We start from the raw sequence: 20362 nt of genomic DNA, 5'->3' as shown, positions 1-20362 counted from the left end.
CTCCTGGAATGACCCTTGTGGTTTTTGTTTTTGTTTTAAGGCAGCATCTCCCTCTGTCACCCTGGGGAGAGGACAGTGGCTTCATCCTAGCTCACCACAACCTCAAACTGCTAGGCTCAAGCCATCCTCCTGCCTCAGCCTCCCAGGTAGCTGCACTACAGGTACACACTGCCACGTCCAGCTAATTTTTCTATTTTTTGTAGACTCATTCTTGATCAGGCTGGTCTTGAACTTCTGACCTCAAGCTATTCTCCCACCTTGGCCTCCCAGAGTGCTGGGATTACAGGCATGAGCCACGGTACCCAGCCACCCTTGTGTTCTTAATCTTTTCTGTTTCCATGTCTTTGTTTATTTTGTTCAACATTTTGGGAGAATTCCTTGATTTTGCATTCCATCCCTTCTATTGAATTTTTAGTTTGGCAAGCATATTTAAAAATTTTTAGAGCTTTTTCTTGTGTTATCTTTATTCTTTTCTCATAGCACTCTGGCCTTGTTTTCATGGATTATATATCACCTTGGATCCCAACCCTATCAGTGAGACCTTCCTTGAGTACCCTTATAAATTAGCTTTCTTCCTCAGCACTCCCTTTCCTTCACAGCTCTCTGCATTCCAGGGCCTCTGCACATTTTGTGCATTCTTCTCAGCCTTCCCGTCTCCCTGTTATCTACTGTGAGGTGTTCTTTGTGATAATTATATTATGGTTATCAAGTATGTAGCTTGACACTCAGCTCTGTTACTCAGAGGAGAGGTCCACACAAGAAGAGTTAACTTGAGAGTCATCAGTATACAGGTGGTATTTTATTTAAGATCATGAGAATGATTCGAATCACCAGGAAAATATTTGTATTAAGAGAAGAAAAAAGGCCAGGGACCTAGGTCTGAAGACTTTTCGCATGTGGAGAGTGTTGGGAGGAGGAAGAGGCAGCAAAGGAGACACACAGTTGGTGGCTGTGGAAGTAAGTGGGAACCAGAGGGTGTTTCCAAAAGGCAGGGATTATGTCAGCTCTGCTGAGAGGATTGAAAATATCCATGAGTTTAGACCAGAGGGAGCTTACTGATGACTCAGCGGACAGTGTTTTGGTCCAGTATTGGGCGTGGGTACAGGAATAAGTGAAAAGGGAAGAAATGAAGACAACCAGTGAACATAGCTCTTTTGAGGATTTCGATGTGAGGGGAAGAGATGAATGAGATTTGTAATAGCTGGAGGAAGATGTGGATTCCAGACTTTTTGTAACTGAAGAGAATCAAGCCTGTTAAATGCTAGTGTGAAGGGTCCAGTGGAAAGGGAATGTGCCACAGGATTGTCGGGGACGTGAGGGTCCTGACTGGAGTGAGTGAGCACGTTGGAGAGCAAAGGACACAGAAGGTGTGTGAAGTTGGAGACTTGACTGGGATGAGATGACGTGTGGCCTTGACAGGCCAGGGAACAAGTCTGAGGTGGGTGCAGCAGGGGTAAGAAATGCTCGCAGATTCTGGAACAGAAACACAAACGAGATATTTAAGGGGTGTTGGTCCAGCGTGTCCGGAAGGTAGGAGGGGCTGGAATCAGGAAGACCTGTGAGAAAACAGTTTCAAAAAATTAGAACATTCTGAGGACCTGGACTGGATTCAGACCAAAAGGAAAAGAAAGGGAAAATAAGGGAACATTTCCAAAGCCATTAATAGGATTTACTGACTGACTAGTTGGTTGCAAAAAGAAGGAACGAGGAAATTTTAAATAAGATTTTCAAGGTTCCTTGCATAGAGGAACCTGAGAATTGGCTGGTGCTACTGTCAGAAACAGATAAAAAGAATGACGGAAGGAAGGTCTGTGAAGTTAGCAGCCACTGAAAAGTTGAGAAGGTGAAGATTAAGGGAAAAATTAGAGTCAACAATGAAGAAATTATTAGAACTCTTTGAGGAAACGATTTAAAACAAAAATCCTAGTATTTTAGGTTTGTAGAAACTGCATGGGCAAGTTATTTTGTGTTGAGGAAGAAAGACAGCAATTTTGTGACAGCAGTTTTTCATTTGCATCTCCTGTCTGTCTCCCACAGAGCAGGTGGGAGCGTAATTGTTGAACGAATAAATGATTCATTTATTTCAGAATGTCACCATTTCCTTTGTCAGTTCACATTAGGGAGAAGACCTACTAAGAACAGCCCCACATCTCTATTCTTTGGGGCAGATGGGGGACCAAAAAAAGGACTAAAAGTATTTTATGTTCAGCTCATGAGAATCACCACTTAAAACAGTGTTTCTTTGTCTGATCCATACTTTCTATTCTCTGTAAAGACTTATTTTTTCTGTTTGAGCTCAGGAGTTCGAGACCAGCCTGAGCAATAGTGAGACCTCGTCTCTACTAAAAATAGAAATAAATTATTTGGACAGCTAAAAATATGTAGAAAAAATTAGCCAGGCATGGTGGCACATGCCTATAGTCCCAACTACTTGGGAGGCTGAGGCAGGAGGATGGCTTGAGCCCAGGAGTTTGAGGTTGCTGTGAGCTAGGTGATGCCACGGCACTCTAGCCCAGGCAACAGAGCAAGTCTCTGTCTCAAAAAAAAAGACTTATTTTTTCCACCCCCTGTCTGTATATTATTGATAGGATTTTTCCCTCCTGTGTTTATTTTTTTAATTTTCAAACTTTTTAATAAATTTATTTTTTGACAAATATTTTATATATTATGCACAATGTGTTGTACGGAATTGTATGAAACATGTATACATTGTAGAATGGCTAAATTGAACTGTTGAACACATGTATCACCTCAAATGCTTACCATTTTTTGTGGTGAGAACACTTAAAATCTACTCTCCTAGATATTTTCAGGTATACAATACATTGCTATTAACTATAGTCACCTGATGTACGTCTCTTGAACTTATTCTTCTGTCTAACTAAAGTCTTATACCCTTTGACCAACATCTCCCCAAGCCCCACCCTCCTTCCCACAGCGCCTGGTAACCACTGTTCTACTCTGCTTCTATGAGATCGACTTTTTTAGGTGCCACATATAAATGAGATCATCCAGTATTTGTCTTTCCATGCCTGGCTTATTATTTCAGTTATCATAATGTCCTTCAGATTCAATCATGTTATCACACATGACAGAATTTCCTTCTCTTTTTAAGGCTGAATAGTATTCCATTGTTTATATAGACCACATTTTCTTCTTTATCCATTCATCTATTAATGAATACTTAGGTTGATTCCATATCTTGGCTATTGTGAATAACAGTGTAGTGAACATGATAGTGCAGATTTATCTTGGGCATGCTGATTTTATTTGCTTTGGCTGTATACCCAGTAATAGGATTGCTGGATCATATGGTGGTTCTATTTGTAATATTTTGAGGAACCTCCATACTGTTCTCCATAATAGCTGTACTAATGTACATTCCCACCAATACAAGGGTTCCCTTTTCTCCACATCCTCACCAATAATTAGCTTTCATGGTTTTTTGTTTGTTTTGGTTTTGGTTTTATTTTTGGTTTTTGTGAGATGGTATCTCTCTGTATTGCCCAGGCTGGCCTTGAACTCCTGGACTCAAGTGATCTTCCTGCCTCAGCCTCCCAAGTGGCTAAGACCCATGGTACAGGCAATGTGCCACCACTCCTGGCTATCTTTCCTATTACTTATAGTACCCATTCTGTCAGATGTGAGGTGATCTCTCATCGTGGTTTTAATTCGCATCTCCCTGGTGATTAGTGTATTTTTTTTAAATATAATCTTTGGCTACCTTCTGGTTTTTAATTTATTGAACAAATGTAACTGTAAGAAAGAGACAAAAATTATCAATCAACCTAGCCTAATATTCAGCTGTTCTCAATATTCTGTGTTCCTATTTTGTATGTCTATGAATACTTAGTTTGATGTGCTTATGATCCACCACAATATAATTTTCATTGTCATTTAAAAATGTAACAAATCAGACATGTTTCTTTTGTTGTTGTTGTTTTGTTGTCTTTATAATTATGAGGTGGAGCTTGCTTTTATTTTAGCTTTTTGGAGTCAGCCAGTGAGCCTCAGTGGGGTGGTAGGAACAGGTGATGAATGGGTTGGAGGGGACAGGAGACCTGTGGTGCTGATAGAGCCAGACTCATTCTGCTGCTCCTCTCGACTCTCTGCTGTCACCTGGCCACGGCACCGTGCACGTGACATGGCCAGCATCAGGGCTTCAGAATGCACTGGTTAGCGCTAAGGCTTACCTCCCAGGGCTTGAAGGAGACTCTACTGGTAGAAGCCTTCTAATCCATGGCACCATGAGCAGTAGGGCTGCTCCTGCTCTTCCATCAGTGCCTGCAAAGAAGGGTGTCGGGCCGGAGACCTGGGCTCAGATGGTGTGGGGGCAGCCAGGCACTGGCTGCAATTTGGTCTGATGATGAATTTTAGCAACTTTCTCTGAACCTGACCTCTGATCCTTACAGTTTCTGAAATGATGTGTGCAAGGAAGGTTCCTTTTAGGAAAGACAGATGTAGTCAAAAGAGGAAAAAGAACAGATGTAGTAAAAAATACAACTGGAATGTATATTTCCATAATGCACAGCTGGATGCATTTCACAAATATACTTTGAATTAATGTTTTTTAAAAATTCCTAGCCGTTTAGATAAGTAACACTTAAGGGAAGAATTGACTATCATTTGGCAGCAAAAGGAAGGAGTTAAACTGTAGCTAGAAATACGGACAGAGTTCATCTGTTCTATTTTAGCTCTTCCCATCTTCAAAACCAACAAATAACTGGAGGTTTAAAAAATAGAAAGAAAACAAAAGGAGCCTTATTTGTGGTTTTACTAGGAATGGCAGACGGATGGTGAGTCTGCCTGTTCTGCTGCAGTTGTGGTGAAACTTTAGTTCTCTTCCGGTTTTTATCATGGTCCTTGCCAAATGACTTCATGTTAGAGACTGGAATTACTAAAACATTTTATTGCTTGGTGGTTTTAATCTTCATTTCACAAGAGTAATTAAATGAATCTTTTCTTTACTGACTGTGCAGTATATTGCAAGTGCAGCATCTGGACATGAAAAAGTACGGTTGACCCTTGAACAACACTGGTTTGAACTGGTTATCAAAAAAAATTGAGAAAAAGTTAGGTATGTCATGAATGCATAAAATATATGTAGATCCTAATCAGTTTGATCATTTACTTCCGTAAGATATGCACAAATCTATTATAAAAAGTTAAAATTTGCCACAACTTACCCATGCAAACAGAGACCCTACATGGCACCATTTGTAGTCAAGAGAAATGTAAACAAACGTAAAGATACAATATTAAATCATAACTGCATAAACTAACTGTAGGACATCCTGTACTGCTGTAATAATTTCATAGCCACCTCCTATTACAGTTGTGGTGAGCTCAAATGTTGGGAGTACCTGCTTAAAATGCCCTGTGAACTAATTATGTCAAGGTGAGCAGTTTGCCTCTCTAGTAAATTGTAGATTGCAGTAAAAAGTGATCTTTTGAAGTTCTCATGTATTTTAATCATGTTTAGTGCAATATCATAAACCTCAAATAACTCCAAGGAACCCATGTGAAGTGCCACTAATGATGTTGGAAGTGCTTCCCAAGAAGCAGAGAAAAGTCATGACATTACAAGAAAAGTTGACTTGCTTGCCGTGTACCTTAGATTGAGGCCCACAATTGTGGGTGCCACCATTTCAAACAGACAATTCATCTTGCAAACAGACAGTATCAATTTATAGTAGTAATAAATAAAAGTACAGGGCTGTAAATGTATTTTCTCTTGTGAGTTCCTTAATAACATTTTCTTTTCTCTAGCTTACTTTATTATACAAATACAGTATATAATACATAAACAAAATATGTGTTAATGAATGTTTGTTATTGCTGAGGCTTCTGGTTAACATTGAGCTATCAGTAGTTAAGTTTCTGGAGAGTCAAGAGTTATACATAGATTTTTTTACTTTACGGGAGGCCAGTGCCCGGACCCCTATGTCCTTCAAGGGTCAACTGTATTGGAAGTCTGTTATAGTTCTCTTATTAATAGCTTCCCAGGAACTTAATTTTAAAAAGTTAATTTAAAAACTTCTAAAAATTAAAAACATATTAATATGACAGTTTAGACTTTATGAAGTCAAAGTTTCAAATGACTCAGTTGTAGTAGGTGTTTAACAATGAATGCCTTCAGCTTTTGCATCATCAAGATTCAGGATGTTTATTTAATTAATTTATTTTTTTTAAGAGACAGGGTCTTATTCTGTTTCCCTGGCTGGAGTGCTGTGGCCTGATCATAGCTCACTTTAGCCTCTGACTCCTTGCTCAAACAATCCTCCCACCTCAGCCTCCCGAGTAGCTAGGACCACAGGCGCCTGCCACCATGTTTGCCTAGCTTTTCTGTTTTTAGTAGAGACAGGGTCTCGCTCTTGCTCAGGCTGGTCTTGAACTCCTGAGCTCAAGTGATCCTCCCGCCTCAGCCTCCCAGAGTACTAGGATTACAGGCGTGAGCCACTGCGCCAGGCCCCCATTTGTGCCTGTTTCTCTATGTATACACGTGAGCACACCACTTACACTTATGTTAAAAGTGATATATCGTTGGATCAGATCAGTCTCTCTTTAGTATTATTTGTATCTTCTCATTTCTTTTTTTTTTTTATTTCGGCATATTATGGGGGTACAGATTTTAAGGTTTCAATAAATGCCCATTCCCCCCCCCAAAAGTCTGAGTCTCCATCATGACCATCCCCCAGATGGTGCACATCTCACTCATTATGTATGTATATACCCACCCCCCTCCCCCTCCCTCTTCTCATTTCTTAATCAAATTTTTGTGCTCAATCAAAATATGTTAATGATTTTTTTAAAAGTATTTATTGAGAAATTCACAATGAACTTGAATTTCATCAAAAGGCTGTTGTTTAGTTGCCCACATTATCAGTTCAGATGTATTAAATTTCAAGTTACAGAAAACTGAACTCTCAAGGTGACTTACATGAAGGGTATTTACTGGCTTGTATAACTGGGAGGCCAACAGCAGGCCAAGCTTCAGGGTTGATTAGATTTAGCGACTCAGCAGTGCCATTAAGGATTTAGCTTTTCTCTTTCCACGCTGCTGTTTGTACTCCCTTGTGAGGGCAGGGTGGCTGCCAGCCATCCCCACACCCACGTGGTCTCTCTCCTGCCTGGCGATGTTCGACAGCTTGCCCACAAAACCTCTGCTCTGTCTCACTGACCCTAGGAGAGGTGTGTGCCTGTGCCTTGACCCAGCCCGCGGCGCGCGTGGGCGTGTTCCGACCGCTCCCACGGGAGTCGGGCTGCCCCAGTCGGAGCTGGGACCTCACCCACAGGCTGCCTCGCGTGGGCGTGTTCCGACTGCTCCCACGGGAGTCGGGCTGCCCCAGTCGGAGCTGGGACCTCACCCACAGGCGGAGGCAGCGGATGAGGGGTGACAGCCACACTGTCCACTAACTGTGCCATGTGATTTGAAGTCATTTGGGTTTTGTTCATTAAAGTGCTTGCTTTTTTCCATTTTCTTCTTCTTTTTCTGTCTTTAAGGGGCCATTACAACAACCAAACGGACAGGCATTCCAGCACCACGGGAATTTTCAGCAACTGCCTCGAGAGAGAGGCCTGTGTCACGTGCTCCCTCCAACCCCAGGAAACCGGTGTCCAGCCCAACTTCTCCTAGCACTCCCACCCCCACCCGGCACCTGAGGACTGCTTCCACAAAGCCCAAGCAAGAGAATGAAAGTGGAGAAAAGGCTGTGCTTGAGTCCCAGGTTCGGGAACTTTTGGCAGAAGCCAAAGCAAAAGATAGTGAAATTAACAGGCTTCGAAGTGAACTAAAGAAATGCAAAGAGAAAAGGACTCTGAACACCGAAGGGACTGATGCTTTGGGCCCAAATGTAGATGGAACATCAGTCTCCCCTGGTGACACAGAACCTTTAATAAGAGCTCTTGAGGAGAAGAACAAGAACTTTCAGAAAGAGCTTGCTCATCTGGAGGAGGAAAACCAGATCTTGAAGGAGAAACTGACCTATCTTGAGCAATCCCCCAATTCAGAAGGGGCAGCAAGTCACACCTGTGACAGCAGCTGCCCGACATCCATAACTCAGGAGTCGAGCTTCGGAAGCCCTGCTGGAGATCAGCTGTCGAGTGAGATTGACGAGTATAAAAAAAACATCCATGGAAATGCGTTACGGACGTCAGGTTCCTCGAGCAGCGACGTCACCAAAGCTTCTTTGTCACCAGATGCCTCTGACTTTGAGCACATTACAGCAGATACCCCCTCGAGGCGCCTGTCCTCCACTAGTGACCCCTGTAAGAGTTCGAAGTGTTCCGTTGCTGGGAGCTCCCCACACGACGCAAGCGAGCTGGCCCTGGCATCCCTCACAGAGAAGATTCAAAAGATGGAAGAAAGTCACCACAGCACCGCAGAGGAGCTGCAGGCCACTCTGCAGGAGTTGTCAGACCAGCAACAGATGGTGCAGGAATTGACGGCCGAGAATGAGAAACTGGTGGACGAGAAGACGATGTTAGAGACATCCTTTCATCAGCATCGAGAGAGGGCAGAGCAGCTAAGTCAGGAAAACGAGAAGCTGATAAATCTTTTACAAGAGCGAGTAAAGAATGAAGAGCCCAGCACTCAAGAAGGGAAAATCCTGGAGCTGGAGCAGAAGTGCACAGACATCCTTGAGCAGGGCCGCTTTGAGAGGGAGAAGCTGCTCAACATTCAGCAGCAGTTGACCTGCAGCTTGCGGAAGGTGGAGGAAGAAAATCAAGGAGCTTTAGAAATGATTCAGTGTCTGAAGGAAGAGAATGAAAAACTGAATGGATTTCTGGAACTGGAACGGCACAATAACAGCGTGATGGCCAATGCTTTGGAAGAGTGTGGAGGTACCTTGGAAGGGTTGAAGGCGGAGAATGGGTCTCTGAAGGCTCGTGTGGAGGAAGAGAAGCAGAAGCCCATAGAGACCAGCACCGTGGGGCCCATGGCAGAGAGCTGTGATGTTCAGGAAATGTTGCAGGTGGCTAGAGCCGAGAAAGGTCAACTGGAACGGTCTTGCACTGAGCTCAGACAAGAATTACTAAAGGCAAATGGTGAAATTAGACGTATTGCAAGCCTGCTAGCCAAGGTAAGAGGGGACATCTCTTTAATTGGTATTTGCTCATCTTTGTTAACATTTCTCTCCTTGACCTTTAAATTCACAGAGCAAAGAGAACTGTTTGCTCAGTCTGTCCTTCATGAATCTAGCATTCTAGCTTAAAGACCTGTTAGGTTCCAGACAGATCAGATTGGGGGTACAAAAATGAAACACCCGTGTTTCTACAGGGGTAGAAACTACAGGCAGTGCAAAATGTCATGGGGATGTAGTGAATCAAATAAGAGAGGCTAACGCAATCATAAAGAATATCATAGAGTCTGCCCAGACCCAGTCTAGCACAGAGGAGAGACATCTTAGTATGATATGGGAGAGAGAGGGGTAGGACAGGAGGACTTCCCAGAAGAAGTGGCAGCTGAGCTGAGTCTTGAAGATCAAGTGAGAGTTAGCCATATCTGTCAGGTAGCATGCTTTTAGCTTCTAGTAACAGACAGTTAAAATCACCTCCAATTTTCCCACCAAATCACATTTTGTGTTTTCTTCCAGATTCATGTGTGTGTGTATGTGTATCTTACAAGTTAAAAAAAATTTAGACTTATCCTATACATGTTATTGCCTTTTTTTATGTTTAACTTTTTTCTCAGTGTATTTTCATCATTAAGTATTCTTTTAAACATTATATTAAAGGCCAGATAGTATTTTATTACACAAGTATTTCATATTTACTAATCCCCTATTGTTGAACATGTATATATTATTGAACATTTATGTTCTTTCCAGTCTTTCAATATTGTAAATACATTTTTTATATCTCTCTGACTATTTCTTTAGGAGAAATTCTTAGATGTTGAGTTACCGAGTCAAGAGTATAAACATTTTAAAGACTTTCCACACGTTCAGCCAGATTGCCCTTCAGCAATATTATGCCAGTGTGTTCCCACCAGCAGTTCATTAGAGCACTTGTTTCCCTGAGCCCTTGCCAACACTTGATATTAAATTGTTATGTCATGCAAATCTGTTAATTATTTCCTTTTTTAAAAAACCTTTTTTTGGTTGGGAAGACCTTCCCCAGCCCACAATCAAATAGATAATCACTTTTTAAATTTTTTAAAAAATTCTTTAATCAGTCTGGGATTTTGGTATATGCTACAAGACTTGTGGTGACTGCTGACCCTCCACCCACCTCTCAGGGCAGTGGTGGAGGTGCAGAGAGATAGCTTCCTGTTTCCTGTGTCCTCCAAGCTCCGGGTCAGTGATTTAGGGGTGAGAGAATCCTCCCACCTTATTTCAGGGGCTGTCACTGTTTCAAGAAGCAAATTATGCCACAAGCTCCCAGGGAGATTTTTCTCTACTGCCTCATCTAACTTAAGACCAGTCAGTCGCAGCCCAATTCTGCCTTGAGCTGCACCCCCCCACCCGCACGCCCCGTCATAGTGGTGTCTCGTGTTAGAGTTCCTACTGTTGTCTGTGTTCTAAATTCACAAGTATTGTATTGAATGTATGGAAATAATTTCCTTAGAGGTTACTAGCCAGGCACTCATTTGAACTGTAGCTTGATAATTGAAGCTTTGGATTAAGTTTTGTTATCTTGTAGAATAAGATGATTCTTTTTTTTTTTTGCTTTAAGGTTACAAATCACTCTGACAAAATGTTTAATCTCCCAGGTGGACTTTCTTGAAGAACTCTCTCAGTCCCTCATCTGTCTCTTGTATATTTTGATTAGCATTACATTAAATACATATGTCAATGAGAAATAATTTGGCATCTTAAAAAATAGCTTATTTTTTTCTGATCATAATGTGATATATTCATTACTGAAAATTTAGAAAATACAGTATAAAAAAGAAAATAAATATTACCTTTAACCTCACTGCTTAGAGGAAAAACTGTTAACATTTTGCAATATGTCCTTTCAGTCTTTTCTCAGTTTATACATGTTTAGGCATGCATACAAACTTGCATTAACTTGATTATGATATTTAATCTTCCTGTCCAGAAGAATAGAGTATGTCTGTCCACATTCCATGAATACAAAGAGCTAGTTGGATTAGTTTATCAGTTCTACTGTTAATCTATTTCTGATTAATTTATTTCTACTTTTACCTTTATTTTCATCCTATGAAAATAGGATGGTGTATTTTTTTGGTATATTTCTTTGGTTTCTTCCTAGTTTCTTGGGCAAAATTTTTCATTCATTTAACTTTGTCCTTTCTAGGCTGATAATGAAAACATTCAAAGGTATGAATTCACCCCTTCTTGTAGCTTTGGATAAATAAAGACAATAAAATCTAGAATCTTCTGGGATAAATCTAATTTGAAGAAAAAGGGAAGTGTTTACATTTTCTATAGAGTACAAGGCACAACATATATGTTGAAAATCAAGCTGTTATTAATATTATAAAATTAAACTTGTTCATATAGCTCATGTCTAATTGCCTGCTAACTAGAATTATCAAATACTAGGCTGGGTGTGGTGGGTCATGCCTTAATTCTAGCACTTTGGGAGGCCAGGGCAGGAGGATTGCTTGAAGTCAAGAGTTCAAGACCAGGCCGGACACGGTGGCTCACACCTGTGATCCTAGCAATCTGGGAGGCTGAGGTAGGTGGATCGCTCAAGGTCAGGAGTTGGAAACCAGCCTGAGCAAGAGCAAGACCCTGTCTCTACAAAAAATAGAAAGAAATTAATTGGCCAACTAAAAATATATAGAAAAAAATTAGCTGGGCATTGTGGGGCATGCCTGTAGTCCCAGCTACTCAGGAGGCTGAGGCAGGAGGATCGCTTGAGCCCAGGAGTTTGAGGTTGCTGTGAGCTAGGCTGTTGCCACAGCACTCTAGCCTGGGTGATAGAGTGAGACTCTGTCTCAAAAAATAAATTAAATAAAATGAAATAGGAGGTAGGTCTCTGCCTCATACAGTAAATGGGAAATTGATAGGACTTTTACAGTAATTATGTATTTTGTAGGCCTTTTCTTGCACTTTGAATTCAGCAGTTTGCTAATATTGCCATTCTTTTAAGTCTCTCTGATGTACACCATATGCATCTTGCTGGCAGCTTGATCTGTGGTTATGTGACATACTTCTGTATGTCTCTGAGGAAAGGCCTGATTTCACAGAATCGCAAGGCCTCCACCTCCTAGTGCCAGGCTGGCAAGCAGCATGCAGTTGCATAGATTGTTCTTCCAGACTATAACACAATCTGGCTTTAAACTTTTTTTTTTTTTACTTTCACCTTTTCAGTTGTTTGGGATATTGATTTTAAGTTCAAATATCTTTACTAGGCTTAAAACCTAGAAGTTTCAAAAGAAAAATACTTATTTTCCCCCTGAGGTTGAAAGCTTGTAGGTAGTATCCTTAGAAACTTAGTTCTTTCTACAGAAACTTGGGTTTCTTCCAGAGGATTAAGGATATTATAAATAAGCACTCACTGTGAGTGGTCAGGGGAGAACCAGTAGAGGTGAAATGACCAGTTGTAACCAATGTTGGTCCCAGAGCCAGACTGATTCAGAGTCTGCAGTGGCAGAACCAAAATTTGAGAGAAAGATGTGGTGAGTAGATTACCCTATAACCATGACATCAGAAACGGATGCCTCAAAGGACTTAAGAGATCTTGATGCCTGGTTTAAACAGTCAGCTGGTCCAGGAGTCCATGCAGGTGATACTTTGAGCTGTGAGAAACAGAAAGCCCAACTGTTGGCAACATAAGCCAGCAGACGGTCCCTCTGCGCCCAGACCTGAGGTCACGAGATGGTGGTTGCTAGCAGTGGTCCGGGGGCCGAGGCTGGGGGCTGGCAGCTCAGTGATTCTTGGGCCCTCCTGCGAAGGGTGCAGGGTAGCTCAGCACCACCAAGTGCCTTGGCCCCACGTGTGCGGGCTCTCGGCAGGACATGTCTCCCCAGAATCCCCCAGCAGCTTTCGCTTTGTATCTGATTGGTCAGAACCAGGTGACGCGGCCACACCTAGCCCACCTCTCTCAAAATCACAAGATTACAGCCTGACTCTTGAAGAAATTGGGATTCTGTTAGGATGGAGAAAAGGGGGTGGGGTCGCTGGCTTTGGGCGGTGATGAGCGCCACTGGCCTCCCGCCGGGACTCCGGCCTCCTCTGTCCCCCACAGAGGACTCAGCCATCCGATCTGATCCCTGGACTCCGCACCTAGACCCTGCCCGCACCAACTCTCCCGCTCGCCCCAGGGCCGGGCCGGGCGGAGTGCTTGTTGGGGGCGTGGTGGGGAGGACGGGCTCTCTGCCCAAGCCCTCCCTCACTTACCTGTTCCTTCCTCAAGCTCCCAGTCTCAGCTACAGGGTCACTTCCTGAGAGCTCTTCCGGTGGCTGTGCGGGCGCTGTCCCGGCCTCTCCAGATGTCCCGGCCTCTCCAGATCGCCCTTGGTGAAGCGGAGCAACCGGGACTGCCTGCCTGCCCCGGCTAGCCCCTGGCCCATCCCCCGCAGCCTGGGGTGCTCTACGGGGTTGGCAAGTCTGTTTGGTGAGGTCGAGGGGAACCTCAGGGGACACTGCTCCTGCCTGAATAATGACTTGCTACTGTTAGAGAGTGGCTGAGGTTACTTTGCTGAAAATAGGGAGAGGCAATCCTCGTCGCTTCAGACCTCACTTGTGCCCCCCTTTCTGGCACAAAACGTCCTCTGTCTTTGGTGAAACAGAGGCTGACATCATGCTGGCAAGAAGGCGTGTCTGAAGCTTTTGTCCACAGCCTGTTTCCAACTCCCCGGGAGCCCCTGAGGAAGGGGGAGTCAGGAGGGGACTGTGGTGGCAGCTGGGGAGGGGCCGCAGGCCCCACCTGGCCATGCAGAGCCTGCTGTTCACCAAGAGCTGAGGCTCATGGAGATTAAGTGACAAAGCCAGAGCGGCAGTCTTTGTTGCCTGAGCTGCGACGGTTGCGCCGTGGGCAATTCATGACAGTCACATGTTGGCATGTCTGCTGGATCCCCCTCACCCTGGTCTCTGCTCTTGAAACCGTGTGCAGAGGGGCGAAAGCTGGCCCTGCAGGCGTGGTGGAGGCAGTTGGGTGGTTTGAAGAAGGGTGGTCTTGCCAGCGTGGCCAGATCTGCAGAACCTTGTGGCTCCAATCCCCGTGAGCCCACAGGGGCTGCTGCTTCCTGGGGCCTGGCGTCAGCTGCTGCCCTTTCTGGGTCCCTTGCCTGACCCCTCCCCCTGTGATGGACTCATTTTCCTCCTTAGTTACGTTACTACCTTCAGTGAGGTGAGGCCTGAACACCGTCCCTCCCTCTCGCCTGCCTGCAGTGCTGGTCCGGGAGCCCGGGTGCTGTCCCCTGGGAAGCACCTCTGCTTCTGAATGTCCCTCCCAGGTGCAGCCCTGCTTCTGAAGCTCCTCCAAGTTCCCAAAGCTGAAAAAATACAGATTTTTATCCTCCTCTTTGAGTTTTCCATTTTTCCATGACAGAAGTGTAAATAAACTAGCATATGCTCCTCTCTCTTGGCAGTGTTATATTCGAGATTCACAAGGCCGCAGGACAGAGAGAGAGAGTCACCGAGGCTGTAATTACCAAAAGGAGTTTATTGTCTAGCTCGAGCTAGGGTCCAAGCCCCCAGAGTACCAGTGCAGTGACCTCTTCTCCGAGCAGGGACCCTCCTTTGTGTGTTAGTCCCCTTTTTATAACTTAGTTGTTTATACACTGGTCATGCATCCACCCCCACACTGATTCTTACTTCATCCTGCCCCTGATAGGCCCTAACCTGTTCCAGGTCCTAGCTGAGAGACTCCGGTTTCCGCATTCTTTGTCTTTTTCCTCTGCATCCCATAATATACTCATAATGCCTTGCGGTTAGCAAACAAGCAGTAAACAGAAGCTGGAAGGTGTCCATTGTCCTTATAGCCCAGTATCTTACATTCCCCCCTTTCTCTTGGTTCTTACGAGCATTCTTGCTCGTATCCACGGTCTTGTATCTCTTCTATTCCTAAGCTGTTTTCTTTAAGACGCACCCTTTGGTATTGCTGCTGCAGTACCATTAACTGCACAGTATTTATTCGTTCCTTTATGAAAGTGACTAACCTGTTCAGAATACATGGCCCAAAGGTGAGGATGAGCATGAGCACTATTATAGGTCCCAATAAGGTAGATAGCAGGGTAGTTAGCCACGGGGAACTGTTGAACCACAACTCAAACCATCCTTGTTGTTGCTCGCGCTCTCGTTTTCCTCGGGCAAGTCCCTCCCTGACCTTTGCCATGGACTCTCTGACTACCCCAGTGTGGTCTGCATAGAAGCAGCATTCTTCTCCTAGGGCCGCACATAGCCCCCCCTGGTGGAGGAATATTAAATCCAGCCCCCTCTGGTTCTGCAACACTACTTTGGACAACGAAGTTAGGGATTTTCCTAAATGGGAAATGGACTCCTCAATTCTGGCTATGTCTTCGTCCATGGCGGCCCTTAAGCTATTGAACCCCCTGCACTGCTGCACTGCCAAGGATGAGATGCCTGTCCCTGCTCCTATTGCCCCCAGGCCAAAAAGAGTGGCCAAGGTTATTGCTGTAAAAGGCTCCCCCCCCCTTTTTTTTTTAATTAAGTTAGAGTCTTTTCCTTCTCTGGTCCAAGCAGCATAGATGGTGTATTCTTGATGATAGATGACCTTAGGGAACACTAGTACCATAATGCAGTATTCTTCAGACTCATTGAAGACTGATAGTCTTAGGCAGGGGGTTAGGCCTGTCTTTGAACAGACCCACCACCCGTTGAGTGCTGAGACCAGCCATTTTATTCCACTGGTCCGGTCCATGGTAGGGTGAACCTCGGCATAAAACTGCTTGTGGCTATTGGGCACCTTTCCTGTGCAGGTTCCATTTCCGATGACTGTAGGAAGAGTCAGTCTCGGTCTCTTATGGTCCCATTTACAAGACTTGGGAATTTCTTCTCCTGACTGGCTAAAGGGGGTAGCTATTCCCACTGCTTCATAGAAAGGGGGTCTGATACCATAACATAACCAGCACGTCTCGGTGAGGGCTGGTTCAGTATGCTTTAAAGTCTCATGTGCCGCTGTCAGCATGTTCCATAGGGAGTCCTCGGCTTCTTCTGCTTCAGGGGTGTTCTGACCTTTAGGGATGACCTGACTTACAGTTTCTGCCCTGGCGAGTTGTGGAGAGGAGACTGTTGGTTGCGGAATTGGTCTGTTCTGCTTTTTCCTTTTTACCTGTACCTCTGGGTTAGGCCCTACAGCACCTGTGATGGGAGCCACTTTAAGTTTGATTTGTATTATTGAGCAGAGATATGGCCTTTGATAGAGACATATTCCCCAGGACAGCCCTGACATCCACCTTTTATCTTTCTTTCCCTCTTCTGTAAGTTTTACCCATATCAGGTTACAGTCTCTGGCATACCTGTCTCTAGTACAATGTTGGACATAGGACATTTTAATGAAAAGAGGTTGTACCTGCCATTTCCACTCCTCGTCATTTGTGGTCACACACCACCATTTGGCACAATAATAACCTCCAATACCCCCACACTGACGGTTTTCCTGAGGGGACCGGAATCCCAGACAGGCATAAAACCCATTTCGGCTCATAGAGGTCCGTTCCACGTCTTCCCTCCATGGTCCAGTTACCCAAGAACTGGGGATTGGGGCAGCAGCGGGGCCTCCTGAGGATATCGCTACTGTCTGTGCTGGCTTTTCTAGGGGACTGACTTTTTCTAAGTTGAAATATAAATCTGGCTACCAGGTGTTTAGTGGCTCTGCCCTTGAGGTGCTATTGTATACCTCATGGGTTTCTAAGTTCGTTATTTCTCATGTAAGTTTATATGGCAGATGTGGGTTCTCATTATTAATCACAACTGCAAAACTTTGGTCCAAGAGCAGGATATCCATAATGCACTTGCATATGAAACATAGAACAATACCCAACCCCATCTTTGCAGCTTAGTCCCAATCTTTGGGGTAACTAGTCCCAGTCCGAGTCCTAGCAGGGCGATCAGCAGTTCTACCAGCATCTGAGTCAGTAGTTTCGTTTACTCCGCAGATGCCACACGGGTCAGCCTGGTCCTTAGTGGATTTGTGAGGTCTGCTGTCGCCTCCACTCGTCCTGCCATTGCTTCTGCTTGTCCTCACCAGCCGGTCTCACGGGGGAGTGGTGGATCCAGGTTGCTACCCCGTCAACCTTAAGAGCAGTGGGGGTAACAAGAATAATTTGAAAGGGTCTTTTCTATTTAGGCTTTAGGGTTTTACTGTTATACCGTTTTACCCATACCCAATCCCCTGGATGGTGATGGTGATACAAGTGTTTAATACTCTTGCTCCCTGGCCCAGCTGTCTGGTAGATGGCCTGGAGGGCCGGCCACACTTGGCTGTGAACACTTTGCAGAGCTTGCACAGCCTGCAGCACCCCTCTAGGGTGTTCCGGGAGAGCCTCAGGGCTCACCCTAGGGATTACAGGTGAAGGGGTACCGTACACAATCTCAAAGAGGGTTAGGCCCAAATGGCAAGGGGTGTTCCGGGCTCAGAACAGGGCGAAGGGAAGGAGGGTCACCCAGTCCCCGCCAGTCTCTAGGACCAATTTAGTTAAGGTCTCTTTTAGGGTTCTGTTCATTCTTTCTACCTGCCCTGAGCTCTGGGGATTATATGCACAATGTAACTTCCAATCTGCCCCCAGTGCCCGGGCTAGCCCTTGACTGACCTGACTTGTGAAGGCTGGCCCATTGTCAGACCCTATGCTCTCTGGCAGCCTGTACCTAGGAATTATTTCCTCCAATATTTTTTTTTGCTACCATTAAGGCAGTCTCTCCTTTAGTAGGAAAAGCTTTTACCCACCCTGAGAAGGTGTCTACCATGACCAACAAATACCTGTACTCATATTTTTCAGGTCTTACCTCTGTAAAGTCTATTTCCCAAAATAATCCTGGTTGCCTTCCCCGCTCCCTGGTATCTGCATGGGTCCCTCTGATCCTCTCCGGCTGCATAACCTGGCAGACACGGCAGTTCCGGACAATGTCTTTCCTTGTGATTTGAATCTGATTTGTGCAGTGTCCAGCAACTGTAACATTTTCCTTTTTCCCAGATGCGTCGTCTGGTGCAAGTGTCCTATCCTAGTAGGTGGTTCTCTAAGGCTTCAGGAACTACTAGGCGATGCTCTCTATCTTGGAGCCAACCGTCCTTACTCTGTGTTGCCTGCAGTTTTTCTTTGGCCCAGGTTATATCCGTGCTGGAATAATCCGGTTGGGGGGGCATCTTTCCCATCCCAGGAGGTGGCAAGCTCAAACATAGAACATCTGTTAGTGCTGGTTCCTCTGCAGCCCTTTTTGCCTCAGTGTCTGCAGCCCGGTTGCCCCGGGCTTCAAAAGAATCCCCCTTCTGGTGTCCCGAATGTGGACTACTGCCACTGCTTTTGGCAACAAAATGGCTTCTAGCAGCTGAAGTATTTCAGTCTTATGTTTGATTTCTCTGCCCTCTGCCGTGATGAAACCTCTCTCTCTATAGAGAGCCCCATGTATGTGTACTGTCCCAAAGGCATAGCGACTGTCAGTGTATACCGTCAGCCTCTTTCCTTGGGCCCTACGGAGGGCTTCCGTCAATGCCACAGTTCCGTCTAGTTTTTTTGACAGGTGCGCCACTGGGCGCCTCCAAGGTCCTAGTGCCTGTGTGAGCACTCTCTTGGCTGTTCTCTTTTTCTCATCTACAAACAGATGGAACTCCTTTGTAGGATCAGGAAGCGCCAGAGCTGGAGTCTTTAACATAGCTGTTCTCAAGGCTCGAAAGGCACTCTCTATCTGCACTGTCCATTTCCACGTTTTCCCTGCCTTGCACCCCTCATACAAGAGTTGAGCCTTCTCTGTGAACCCCTGAATCCAGAGGCAGCAGTATCCCACTGACCCCAGGAATTCCCGCACTTTCCGACATGAGGTCGGGGTGGGTATTCCAAGCACAGTCTGTTTCATTGCTTCTGTTAGCCACCTTTGGCCTCCCTTAATTTTATATCCTAAATAGGTGACTTCATCCTTGCAAATCTGGGCCTTCTTGGCACTAGCTCTGTAGCCTATTTCCCCTAGCACTCTGAGCAAGTCTTTGGTGCTCTCCAGGCAGGTCTGAAGGGTTGGAGCAGCTAATAATAAATCATCTACAGGCCGGGCGTGGTGGCTCACGCCTGTAATCCTAGCACTTTGGGAGGCCGAGGCGGGCGGATCGCTCAAGGTCAGGAGTTCGAAACCAGCCTGAGCAAGACCCCGTCTCTACCAAAAATAGAAATAAACTAATTGACCAACTAAAAATATATATACAAAAAATTAGCCGGGCATGGTGGCGCATGCCTGTAGTCCCAGCTACTCAGGAGGCTGAGGCAGTAGGATCGCTGAGCCCCGGAGATTGAGGTTGCTGTGAGCCAGGCTGACGCCATGGCACTCACTCTAGCCTGGGCAACAAAGTGAGACTCTGTCTCAAAAAAAAAAAAAAAAAAAAAATCATCTACATACTGCAGCAGGGTCACCTCTGGGTGGTTGGCACGGTACTCACCCGGGTCTTCGTGAAGGGCCTCATTGAACAAAGTGGGCAAGTTCTTAAACCCCTGGGGCAGTCTTGTCCAAGTCAGCTGCCCCTGGATCCCTCTCTCTTCGTCCTGCCACTCAAAGGCAAATATTTCTTGGCTGTGCGGGGCCACGGCTAGGCTGAAAAAGGCATCCTTTAAATCTAGGACAGTGTACCAAATCTGCATTGGAGGAAGGGAGCTTAGTAGGGTGTAGGGGTTAGGAACCGTAGGGTGGATGTCTAGGACACGCGTGTTGACCTCCCTGAGGTCCTGCACAGGCTGATAATCCTTTCTACCCGGTTTCTTCACTGGCAACAAAGGAGTATTCCAGGCTGACTGGCACCTCTGGAGAATCCCGGCGTCTAAGAGCCTTCGAATGTGGGGCGTCATTCCCACTCTAGCCTCCTGGGGCATGGGGTACTGTCTAACTTGGGCTGGCTCAGCCCCTGGTTTTAACTCAATGTATAGAGGTGGCCGATGCTTTGCCCACCCTGCACCTCCCGTTTCAGCCCAGGCTTTGGGAAATTCACGGAGTAAGTGCTCTATGTCCTTTTCCTGGCCCCTCACAGGCTGGTATAGTCTATACTCATCCGCCTGTGCCAAGGTCAAGATTTGAGTGATCCGGGGGCTGCTAATAAGGTTGCCTTTATCATCAGTTATTATTATTTCTTTTTCTTCAAAGTAAATACGGGCTCTTAATTTTGTGAGTATGTCTCTCCCTAATAGTGGGGCGGGGCACTCTGGAATGACCATGAAGGCGTGACTCACTTGTCCCGAACTTAAGTCCAACTTTTTCCATGTAGTTCATTGGTAGGGCTTGGTTCCAGT

General features: G+C 45.3%; 1 protein-coding gene across 7 annotated transcripts in view; it reads left to right on the top strand.

The window, feature by feature from the left end:
• Window positions 1-20362, top strand: part of SPECC1 (sperm antigen with calponin homology and coiled-coil domains 1) — a 277492-nt gene that overhangs the window by 149885 nt on the left and 107245 nt on the right. For all 7 annotated transcript variants that reach the window (XM_075994027.1, XM_075994025.1, XM_075994026.1 and 4 more), the window contains one exon: window positions 7504-9083. In XM_075994027.1, the coding sequence (XP_075850142.1) occupies window positions 7504-9083 (1580 nt within the window). The remainder of the gene's footprint in view (window positions 1-7503; window positions 9084-20362) is intronic.

This window comes from Microcebus murinus, chromosome 18 (genome assembly GCF_040939455.1).
Source record: "Microcebus murinus isolate Inina chromosome 18, M.murinus_Inina_mat1.0, whole genome shotgun sequence".
Classification (NCBI taxonomy): domain Eukaryota; kingdom Metazoa; phylum Chordata; class Mammalia; order Primates; family Cheirogaleidae; genus Microcebus; species Microcebus murinus.
The sequence above is the reverse complement of the archived record's forward strand: the minus strand, read 5'-3'. Positions and strand labels throughout refer to the sequence as shown.